The 11,713-nt window shown below is 36.0% G+C and overlaps 1 protein-coding gene across 2 annotated transcripts in view; it reads left to right on the top strand.

The window, feature by feature from the left end:
* Positions 1–3,465: 3,465 nt before the first annotated feature.
* Positions 3,466–11,713, top strand: part of LOC121240060 (protein STRUBBELIG-RECEPTOR FAMILY 5-like) — a 23,521-nt gene continuing 15,273 nt past the window's right edge. Inside the window, exons 1-2 of one of the 2 annotated variants that reach the window (XM_041137513.1) lie at positions 3,466–3,953; positions 11,579–11,711. In XM_041137513.1, coding sequence (XP_040993447.1) covers positions 3,866–3,953; positions 11,579–11,711 — 221 coding nt within the window. In that variant the 5' untranslated portion in view covers positions 3,466–3,865. Of the gene's footprint in view, positions 3,954–11,578; positions 11,712–11,713 lie in introns of those variants that run through there. The other variant, XM_041137520.1, reaches the window with a different exon arrangement.

Raw genomic sequence — 11,713 nt, 5'->3', positions numbered from 1 at the left:
GGGGGAGGGAAAAAAGAAAAGCTTATCCCTCCAAACGACGTCGTTCGCCCACCGAAAATGAAAGGGCTAGGCCCTCAAGCACGGACTGGCTTCACAACCCACTGGGCCTTACAATGATGGACCGCCGAACCGGACTAGACCGACTGACTTGCACCCTTATCTCACCAGAATTGTATGTTTTAGCATGTGGTCTATCCAGGTGGGCCATCCTATACTAATGATGTTTGGTGTGTGGATATAGATTTCACACAAGTGATAGAGAACGATATAGAAAACTCAAAATTGTGGGGTCGTAGTCGAAGGAAGTCATGATGATAACAACATTGTCTTTTACGAAATCGTGAAAGATATTATAGCGTTAAAGATATTGTGAAAAATTGTTTGAATAATAATTTGTTACAATTTCAAATAGATATGCTTCCCAAACGTAAAGCGACACGTGTGCCATCCCCATCCATTACTGACTCCCCATGTGGTCTACCTGCCATAAATAGTGAGCCAACATCACCAGGCCCAGAACAAGGTATTTTATCAAATTAAATATCACATTTTATGCTCAATTTAAGTAATATATCTATAACATAAAATAATTTAATTAAAAAGTTATGCTTTAATTATTGTATATATAACTGTTGTAAGCAAGCGTCGAGGTAGAGGCACTACCATGGGTGTTTGCATAGAGAAAGTAAGATAAGTAGGTAAAATCAAGGTTGATATTCCTGATAATCACACCGGTAGCTCCGGAGATTCGGCAGCGTGGCTTGCTTCTTATGTTGGTAAGCTTACTCGCACGTATGCACCGATTGCTACATCTTTTTGGTCTAAAGTTCTCCAATATGTGAAAGACCACATCAAAAAGCATTACTTGGTAATAAGCTACATCTCAGCAACTAAGTATATAACATGTTACTTTCAAGTTATTTTGTATTTATACTAATTGTTTATAATTTTTGAAAGGATAAGTTTGAGCTTAATTTTGGCCAACGAGAGGATGGATTAAGGGTTGAGGAACTGATATCGAATGCATTTTGGAGGTACAAAAGTCAATGTCATGTACACTATAAGAAGTTCAGTACTACAACAGATGCACGCTAAAATCCATTCAAAGTAATTCCACCAAACGAATGGGAGAAGGTTTATGATATGTTTGAAAATCGTACTTATCAGGTAATATCGCTGCTATATTTTTTTAATAGTATATGATAGATGTATGACTAATATTTTTTTTAGCAACAGAGTACTATGAACAAAGCAAATAGATCAAATTTAAAGATAAATCACCATTGCAGGTTCTCAATCTTTTCATCATTTGTCTAACAAAATGGTAAGTTATTGTAGTGTCCGTTAAATATTAACATATAATATACTTTTCTAATTTAAGTTCTAATATAGATTTTTCTTTTGCAGAAAGAAGAAAGTCCTGCTGATTATAATCTGACGTAATTGTATGTTAAAGTACATAAAAATCGAGATGGTGTTTGAGTCAGTCCTGAAGCAGAGGCAAATTATGTAAGTTTAAGTTTATTTAATTCCATTGTCACATAATATTTTTGTTACTTATACTAACTTTAATATTTTTATTTTTGTAGGACAAGATGATATCTCTTAAGAAAACTAATGCAGATCCTTCTGATGCATCATCTGTCAACGATGCTCAGATCTTTTCTTAAGTTCTTGGATCACGTTTTGGATATTTGAGGGGCTTAGGACGTTGCATCAAACCATCATTGACATCATCATCCTATTCTTGAGCTAGATCGAATGACGAAAAATTAAGAAACACTTGAGATAGAACAATTGAGGTTCAAGAAAAAAGAGTTGCTGACTCGATTAAATCAAGCAGCGGATCTTGATGCGAGATTAGAAGAGAGGATGTAGTTGAATAACAAAAAAATATTTGAACAGTTCCAGTCAATGATGTCCCACAACTCTATGTCACCACCATAGTCTTAAAATTTGTCATTTCTTTAATTGCATTTATATTATGATGTTTCAAAACATTTAAACAATTGATGTTTAAATTACAATTTGTGTAATATTAGTATGATATTTTTAATTAAATTATGATCTATATGATTATACTGTTCGAACGGTAAATTATCATTTATAACTCCATTCGAACAAAAACCGACTCATTTGAACAAAAACTAACTCATTCGAACGACAACCGAAAATACAGACGTTCAAATAATAAAATATTTGTTCGAACAATATTAATATGCAAAACTCCATTCGAACGGATATAATTTCTGAAAATAAAATTTCTGTTTGAACAGACATAATTTTTGTTCGAACACTAGTCATTTGAAAAATTTCTTAGTTCGAATGCATAAAATCTGTTCGAATACTCCGTTCGTTCGAATATAATCAAATATGGTCATTAGTTCGAATGAATATTTCATATTTTTTGAATGGACGTGTCGGTTCAAACCGAGAAATATTTCATTCAAACAATGTATTGAGATGAAATAAGCTAGTCTTAAAAAAAAAATTCCGTTCAAATGGTTTCTACTGGATCCACTCAATTTCGTCTTTAAAAATTTTTTGAGACGGTCTTTTCGAGACAAAATAGAGACGAAATTTTTTCATCTCTAAATATAATTTGGGAGGAAATTTAGGTTTTTTGAGATAAAATTTTGTCTCAAAAAACCCAATCTCTTATAGTGCAATCTTAAGAATCTCATAATTCTAGAATGTTCTAACCAACATTTGAAGTTCCAAAATCTAAGGGCCAATATAGTGAGATTTTTTTCTTTAGAATTTAAAGCTTCAATAGCAGATGAAGAATCATCCCATTCCAATATTAAACTGGTTATACCAATATTAAAAACGAATTTTAATTTTATAAAATTATTATCTATTTTACGTAGAGTTATAAGGGCACACTAGTATTGTTGAAGGGTAATGATACTCTTACCACCTCATTACTCCTTGTTTACTACCAAGCTAATGTTTTCTGCCCTTCTGCTCTGCTTTCTCTAATAAGTTTTATGTTCGACTATCAGAGACTCAAATCTCTTAACTTTAGGAGCATGCCTGTCTATCCCTCCACCCCTTCTGAAACTCAAATCTCTTTGTCAATTTCGTTTTCTTTTTAAAATTCAAAACTACAATGTCAAATCCTAACATTTTCACACCTCTCATCTCCATTGTGAGCTAGGCGGAGCTTCCTCTCCATCACAAAAGGATAGAAGGTAGAGCTGAAGAAAAAAAATAAAGTCACTTAGATTTGGATAGTAAACAGATAGTAATAGAGTAATAATGGTATTATTACCCATTGTTAAAAGGGCGAATCAATATCTTGCAGCCTAATGACATTTATCCCCACTCTGAACGAGGAAGGATGTTGGGGATGGGTTTCATGGCTAATCCCTTAAAAAATTGTAAGAAAATAAACAAAAATAAAAAGTTGATGGGGCCGCCAAACACGTCCTTACAAAATCAGTTGAGAGTTGAAAACTTGAAACAAGCAGGGCGGGCGAAGAAATAAAACAAAGGAAATAGAACGTTAGAAAGAGAGAGAAAAAAGTGTCCGGAAAACGTTAGGAGGCTCTCATTTTCTCCTCACCTTCCGCTCTGACTGTTGCGATGCCACTCTCTCATTCTCAACCATTTTTAGCTGTCAATGTATTCCTTCTTCTTCCTCCTCCGCCTAATTTTAGTCACTACAGCCAACCCAAAAAACCCACCAAATTACCTCTAAACAAATTATCATTGCCTCATTGGAGCTGTTTATTCAACGATGATTTTTAGTCATCTTCATCCTTAAATCTTCTGGGGTTCTTCACTCAATTATTTAAGTTGAAAGAAAACATATTTCCTGTTTTCTCTTTCTGGGTATCTGATCCCTTTTTGTGTGGGAAAGATGCACCAGAAAAACATTGTTAGTTTGTGGTTTGTTTTCTTTGGGGTCCTGACCTCTCCGGTTCATTCCAAGACAAAATCCCCGGATGGTAAGTTCTGTAGATCCCTATTTTTTTTTTCTTTTTTTGACATTTCAGTTTGGGTATATGTTTGAGATGTTATCTGGGTTTCATTTACTTCTAATCTCTGTGGTGATTCCAAATGCGGAAAAAAAATTAATGTACCCTTTTATGTATTCAAGTGGATCACTAGAGGGAAAGTGAAGCGAGTTTATACAAGGGCGTATCAATTTGAAGTGTGGGTTTGTTCTCCGTTCTGTCGTGGTGGATATATTTACATTCCACTTGCGAGATTATTGGCTAATTGAAGCTAAAAAGCCTAACCTTATGTCTTCAAATAGGAAAAACTTCTAACAAAATGAAAGGAAACGTTAATACTTGTCTTTGGCAATCAAACTCATAGAACCTTCAGTGGTTCTTAACCATCTTATTCATATATCTTTTGTTTTACCACATGGTTACCCTTTATGATCTTGGGTAGGCGGTTATAGCTTAATTTTCTACTGAGAGAAATTGTTGACTGATTTTCCCGCAACATAAGTCCTATGAGGGGTTTAGTGTCTCATGTCTCATACAGACAATTCAAGGCCCATACCAATGCAATATATGATACATACATACATACATATAAATATATATATACATATTCACATCTTCTAATACAAGAATAAAACTATTTATGATTTCTTTCATAAAGTATGGAGAATCTTTCACATATTTCATCATTTTAAGAATAGAGAACAAGTAATTGTCGGATTTCTGAACCTAATACTAGTTTATGGGCAAGTTTTTTATACGCAAGTAATGCATGCTTGAATACCTATCTAATGCTTTCTTAGAATATATATTGTGCTGATTTCAAGACTTTTACAGTGAAAACTAAAGTTCTTTAACATAATTGCCAATAATTTTTACCATATTGCTGGATTTCAATTTCTTTCTTTTATATTTGAAAACTAAGGCTTGCATTTGGATGCTGAGGTGATTTCAGATGATTTGAGTTGATATATGAATAGTAATGTCTTGTGGGTCTCATTGAGATGTATTTGAATATAAATAGGTTGAGATATGTGTTTGAATATATGAAAGATGTTGAGATGGGTTAACTTTTGTATGGAAAGTTGAAGAAGTAGAAAGTCACATCAATAGTTGGTTTGAGATGAGTAGAGTTGATTTCAACAACCAAACACACCCTAGGCCTTTGTTCTCTTTATATTCTTTTGGTTGCAGAAGAAAATTTTTATTTCAAGTTTTTTAATGTCAAACCATCTGCATATTGTTGTGTATTTTTTGATTAAATACCATTGGGGAGCACATGCTTTCTAAGTTAATAAGTGCAATGCAAAGCATGTGTCTCTTGTACATACCTAGAGCATTTCATTAATGTATCTGCTGCTTTGTCTCTTAGATTCTGTCTTCGTATATCCTGTAAATTCTGGGAGCTGTGGAAGGAGTTTCATTTTTAATTTGTATTGATGATTATTGAGAGCAAGTTTCTTCTCTCCAAAAGGAAGGATAAAGTACACAGTCAATCCCTAGATTTTACACTGTTATATTGTTGCTCTTCAAATTTTTAATTTTATCATCTTTGTCATCGGATTTTTAATTGAGACCCTCCATTAGATTTTCATTAGAAAATTTAATAAAAATCTGATAGTGGAATGCTACATGTGGACATGTAGCATGCTATGCGTGAAAAATAAATAAAAATAAAAATATTAAAAAAATGCAAAACTTAAAAATAAATAAAAAAACTGATATTTTTTTTTTCAAAAAGTGGTGTTACAGTATGCATGTGCTCCCCAATGGTATTTAATCAAAAAATGATTTCTAATCATTTGAGGGATCAGAACCTCCAAGAAAATGATTTCTGTATAATACTTCAGAATACTTCAGATTCTTTTCCATCGAGTTCCGTAGGATTTTATACAACTGCTCATGTGAAATGAGTTAGTTTTTTCTATTAGAACTGAGGGCAATATTGTAACTACCTATTCGTAAGTAAGGCTAGTACAGACTTATTACTCTTATTAATGAACACGTGTTTATCACATGATCCTATCTATACAATGCCTTATACAATTCTTCTACATCACAAGATGAATCACAACACTGCAACTCTCATTCTTCTTCACTGCACCAACCTTGAACACACTACAACTCCCAAATTCTTGCATTGCACCATCCTAACAATTCCCTCCCCTTCGAAAGACCTTGCCCACAAGGTCAGGATACTAAAATCTGAGCTGCTCCACTGGAACCCATGAAAAATCTTCTTTAGGTGCCCCTCTTCATTTCACAAGTAGCTTAATGGAAGGCTGATTATTGACAGGTGTCATTCTTCTCTCAAGAATACATTCTGATTCCACTCTAGCATGTCCATGAACATCAGCAAAAGGAATTGAAGGAGACACATTCACATCAGGACCCACATGCTTCTTAAGCTTGGAAACATGAAAAACTGGGTGTACTACTGCATTTGGGGGCAATTCCAGCTTATAAAGCAACTTCACCAATTCTCTCTAAAACCTTAGATGGCCCACAAAATCGAGGAGCCAACTTAGGATAAGGAGTAGCTGCAACACTTTTCTGCCTGTATTTCTGCAACTTCAAGTAGACCATACCCCTACATCAAAATGTCTATCAGTATGCTTGTTATCATAATACTGCTTCATTCTAGACTGAGTAGCCAACAAGTTCCTTTTAAGAATTCCCAAAATTTCTTCCCTTGATCTGAGCTCAGAATCCACAGCATGATTCTGTGTTATATTAGCTACATACTGTAACAAGGAAGGAGGTGGTCTGCTATACAAAGCTTCAAAAGGAGTGATTCTTGTGGAAGAATGTGTAGAAGTTTTGTACCAATACTCTACCCAAGGTAGCCAATGAAGCCACTGTTTTGGTCTCTCAAATACAAAACACCTCAAATACTGTTGTACTGCCTTATTCACCATCTCAGTTTGACCATCAGATTGAGGATGGTAAGCTGTGGTAAAATTCAACTTCGTGCCATGTAGTCTGAAAATTTCCTTCCAAAAACTGCTAGTAAACACCACATCCCTATCTGTTACAATAGTGCTAGGCATCCCATGCAACTTAAAAATCTGATTAATGAATAACTGAGCAACTGTAGCAGCTGTATAGGGATGAGATAATGGCAAGAAATGAGCATATTTAGTGAACCTATCCACCACCACAAAGATTACAGAAAAACCCTTTGATGATGGTAAGGCCTCAATAAAATCTATGGAGATATCACTCCATGAAGAAGTTGGTATTGGCAATGGTTGTAATAAGCCTGCTGGTAGCAGGTTTTCCGATTTTCACTTTTGACATAGTGAACACTCAATAAATCTCTTCACATCTTTCCTCATACCAGCCCATATAAAGTCTGCTTTAGCCCTTTGCAAGGACTTTTGATACCCTGAATGACCCCCCCCACAACACTGTTGTGAACAAAATGGAGAATTTGATGTTTAAGTGGAGATGTAGCTGACAAAAAAAATTTGCCCTTCTTGAATAGCAAGCCATTCTTAACCTCGAACCCAGAAGTAGGTAAGGAACCCTGCTGCAACTTCCCACAAATCTCAGATATTTCTTTATCCAACAAATAAGAAGACTTTAATTCTTCCAACCAAATAGGATCCGGTACTGTTATAGCAGCCAAAATAGCATCTGATTCAGGCCCTTCCTCTCTTCTAGAAAAAGCATCAGCAATCACATTATCCTCCCATTTCTTGTATTCAATCTTGAAATCATAACCAAGAAGCTTGCTAATCCACTTTTGTTGTGAGGGAGTACCAATTTTCTGCTCTAGCAGAAACTTCAAACTCTTCTAGTCTGTTTTAATCACAAATATGCCTCCATGGAAATAAGGCCTCCATTTTTTAACAGCCAACACCAATGCCAATAGCTCTTTTTCATGGGTAGACAAATCTAATGCCTTACCCTTCAAAGCTTGACTCAAATAAGCCAAGGGCTTCCCATCTTGCATTAACACAGTACCCACTCCTTTACCACATGCATCACATTCAATCAAGAACTCTTTAGAAAAATTAAGCATGGCTAACACAGGAGGATTAGTCATAGCTAACTTTAAGACCTCAAATGCCTTCGAAGCCTCGGGTCCCCATACAAAGGAATCCTTCCTTAGCAAATCAGTGAGTGGGCCGGCTATAATACAATAACCTTTCACAAATTTTCTGTAATAACCAATTAGTCCAAGGAAACCCCTCAAGGACTTAATGGTTTTGGGAAATGGCCATTCAATCATGACTTTAATTTTAGAGGGATCTGCTTTAACCCCCTCTGCAGAAACCAAATGGCCTAAGTAATCAATCTCCTCACAGCCAAAATGACACTTACTCCTCTTAGCAAATAATGTGTTTTTTGCTAAGGTATCCAACACCAAAGATAAGTGCTGTAAATGATCTTCCTTAGTTTTGCTATAGACAAGAATGTCATCAAAGAAAACTATAACAAACTTCCTAAGGAAAGGCTGAAATACCTCATTCATAAGGCCTTGAAAGGTTGCTGGAACATTGGTTAAGCCAAAAGGCATAACCAAAAACTCATAATGCCCATGGTGTGTTTTGAAAGCTGTCTTCTCTATATCTTCTTTCCTTACTCTGATTTGATGGTACCTTGATCTAAGGTCCAACTTTGAGAAAATTGTGGTCCCAAACAGTTCATCCAAAAGCTCATTTATCACAAGTATTTGAAACTTGTCTTTAACAATTTCTTTGTTGAGAGCCCTATAGTCCATGCACATACGTCATGTTCCATCTGATTTCCTCACCAGAAGTACAGGAGAAGAGAAAGGAGATTGGCTATTTCGAATCACCCTAGCAGTTAACAGTTCATGCACTATTTTTTCAATTTCAGACTTTTGATTAAAAGGACATCTGTAAGACCGAAAGGAGATTGGCTATTTCGAATCACCCTAGCAGTTAACAGTTCATGCACTATTTTTTCAATTTCAGACTTTTGATAAAAAGGACATCTGTATGGTCTTACAGATATAGGCTGAGTTCCCTCTCTCAAAATAATTTGATGATCTTTATTTCTTTTAGGTGGCAACCCTTTAGGCTCCTCAAATACCCTTCCAAACTTCAGCAAAACCTTGCCAATACTAGGATCCAAAATCTGTAACTTCTTAGTGGAATCTTGAGGAACAATCTGTAAAAAGATATCCTTCCTTTCAACTGCAGTAAGTTGACAAAACTGAACTTCTTCCACCAACTCAAGTGTATTGGGGCTTAAACCCTTCAATACCACAGGTTTTTTTATCAACCTCAAAAGTCATAATGAGATTATTAAAATCCCACAACACAAATCCCAAAGTACTCAGCCACTGCATCACAACCACCCAGTGAAAGCAGAAAAAAAATCACTCATAAATTCAGTTCCTTGCATCTGAAACTGAACCCCTTGCAACAACCCTTCACCTCTTACCCTCTCCCCATTTGCAACTCGAACCTCAATCTGTTCTTTCATGTTTGCAAACATCTCAACTTTCTTGGCCACCATTGGATCTAGGAAATTATGAGTACTACCAGTATCTACCAAGATAATGACTGAACACCCTTTTACTTTTCCCTTGATCCTTATGGTTCTTGGGCTTAAAGAACCAGCTATGGCACTCAAAGAAATCTCAGGCATCTCACACTCTAACTTGAACTCCTCAGAACTGTCAATATCCACCAGTTCCTCATGCAAATCCTCATTAACATCTGAACACAGGTCCATGCCTTCCATCAAGTAAATTCTAGCCTTTTTACACTTATGAGATGGATTCCATTTTTCTTCACAAAAATAACACAGGTCTTTAATCTCTTATTATTTCCTTCATTTCTGCTGGAGAAACTTTTTGAACAGGCATAGTGTTTATAAAATTTCCTCCCTTGTTTTCAGCACAAGGTTCCTTCTAAAAACAGAATTTGTTGTCACATTTGTCCCTAGAGGCATTACCTCCTACAGAATGTGAGACATGAGGGGAATGCTGTCCAATCACATTTCTAAAGCTTCCTCGAGTACTATTAATGTACTCTTCTTGGGTTTTAGCCAACCCAAAAGTAGAATTTAAATCCTGTGGATGCAGCATTCTAACTGGTAACCTTATTTCATCTCTTAGCCTACTTAAGAAACCACTCAATTTATAGCTTTCAGTCAATTAGAAATTACCTCAAATTGTGACTTGTATGCTGCAACAGAAGCAGTTTGTCTAAGTCTAGTAATAGCTTCCATAGGATCATCATAGGAAGAATTACCAAATCTTAGTTGCAAGGCTGCCACAAATGCTTCCCAAGTGCTGAAATTGCCAGTTTCCTCCGCATCTTGAAACCAAACTAAGGCACTGCCATCCATATAGAAAGAAGACATTAAAACCTTTTGACCATTAGGCATGGGATGCAAGGCAAAGTAATGATTAGCCTTGTAAATCCATCCTGTTGGATTCTCACCATTGAACCTTGGAAACTCAATCTTGATACTTCTAAAAGGAACTACATAGTTTTCTTCCTCATGTCTGTTACTTCCATTACCATTTCCATTTCTTGAACCCACTCTTCCTCCATTAACAGCCGCAAACAACAAATCCATCTTGGTACTTAATTCTTCCAAAACAACTTGATGGTCTTCAACTCTTCTCTGCTGGTCCTCGACCCTCCTCTGCTGCTGCTCTTGCGATTGCCTTAACCCCAAAATCAGCTTTTCCAAATCTTTGTATCTTGTATCATCTGCCATTTTCAGTAATTGCACAGCTTCAATATCACCAAGAATCTACTGCTCTGATGCCACTTTGTTACAGTATGCTAGAAACTTGAGCAAGAAAAGAAGAAAGAAAGACTTCTGATCATTCGAGGGATCAGAACCTCCAAGAAAATGATTTCTGTATAGTACTTCAGATTCTTTTCCATTGAGTTCCGTTGGATTTTATACAACTGCTCATGTGAAATGAGTTAGTTATTTCTGTTAGAACTGAGGGTAATATTGTAACTACCTATTTGTAAGTAAGGACTTATTACTCTTATTAATGAACACGTGCTTATGACATGATCCTATCTATACAATGCCTTATACAATTCTTCTGCATCGTACGACGAATCACAACACTGCAACTCTCATTCTTCTTCACTGCACCAACCTTGAACACACTGCAACTCCCAAATTCTTGCATTGCACCATCCTAACAACTGGCCGGGCCAAGCAACTGCTAGGTTGGGAAGTGGGAACAATGGTGTTGCCTGGGTTTTGCAACCCAGGCAGCGCTTGGGCACAACCTGGGACAACCCATGCGGAGCTTGGGTTGGCTAAACCAACCCAGGCGGCTCCTCTGGGCTGGCTGGTAATCACAGTTTTTTTTTTTTTAAATTCTGTTTTTCAAATTTGTTTTTAAAATTTCAACTGATTTTTATATTTTTTTAATATTATTTTACATTTTTTATTATTTCCTGACGTATCAAATTTGCATTATATTTTCGAACGTAAATTTGACGAAGGCTCTCAATTGAAAAAATTGAAAACCCAAGGAACAAAAAGATTACGGTGTAAAACCATGAGACTGATTATGTTGTTAACCAAAAAGAAATGAAATATCAGTTATACATATATTAAAATTTAAGATCCTGATCTTTTTGCTGGTTGTACGTTTGCAGTCTCTGCCCTCAATGTGATGTATAGCAGCTTAAATTCTCCTTCACAACTGAGTGGCTGGAAATCGAGCGGGGGTGACCCTTGTGGTGACTCCTGGGAAGGGATCAAATGTTCAGGCTCATCTGTAACTGAAATGT

This window comes from Juglans microcarpa x Juglans regia, chromosome 1D (assembly GCF_004785595.1).
Source record: "Juglans microcarpa x Juglans regia isolate MS1-56 chromosome 1D, Jm3101_v1.0, whole genome shotgun sequence".
NCBI classification, from domain to species: Eukaryota; Viridiplantae; Streptophyta; class Magnoliopsida; order Fagales; family Juglandaceae; genus Juglans; species Juglans microcarpa x Juglans regia.
The sequence above is the reverse complement of the archived record's forward strand: the minus strand, read 5'-3'. Positions and strand labels throughout refer to the sequence as shown.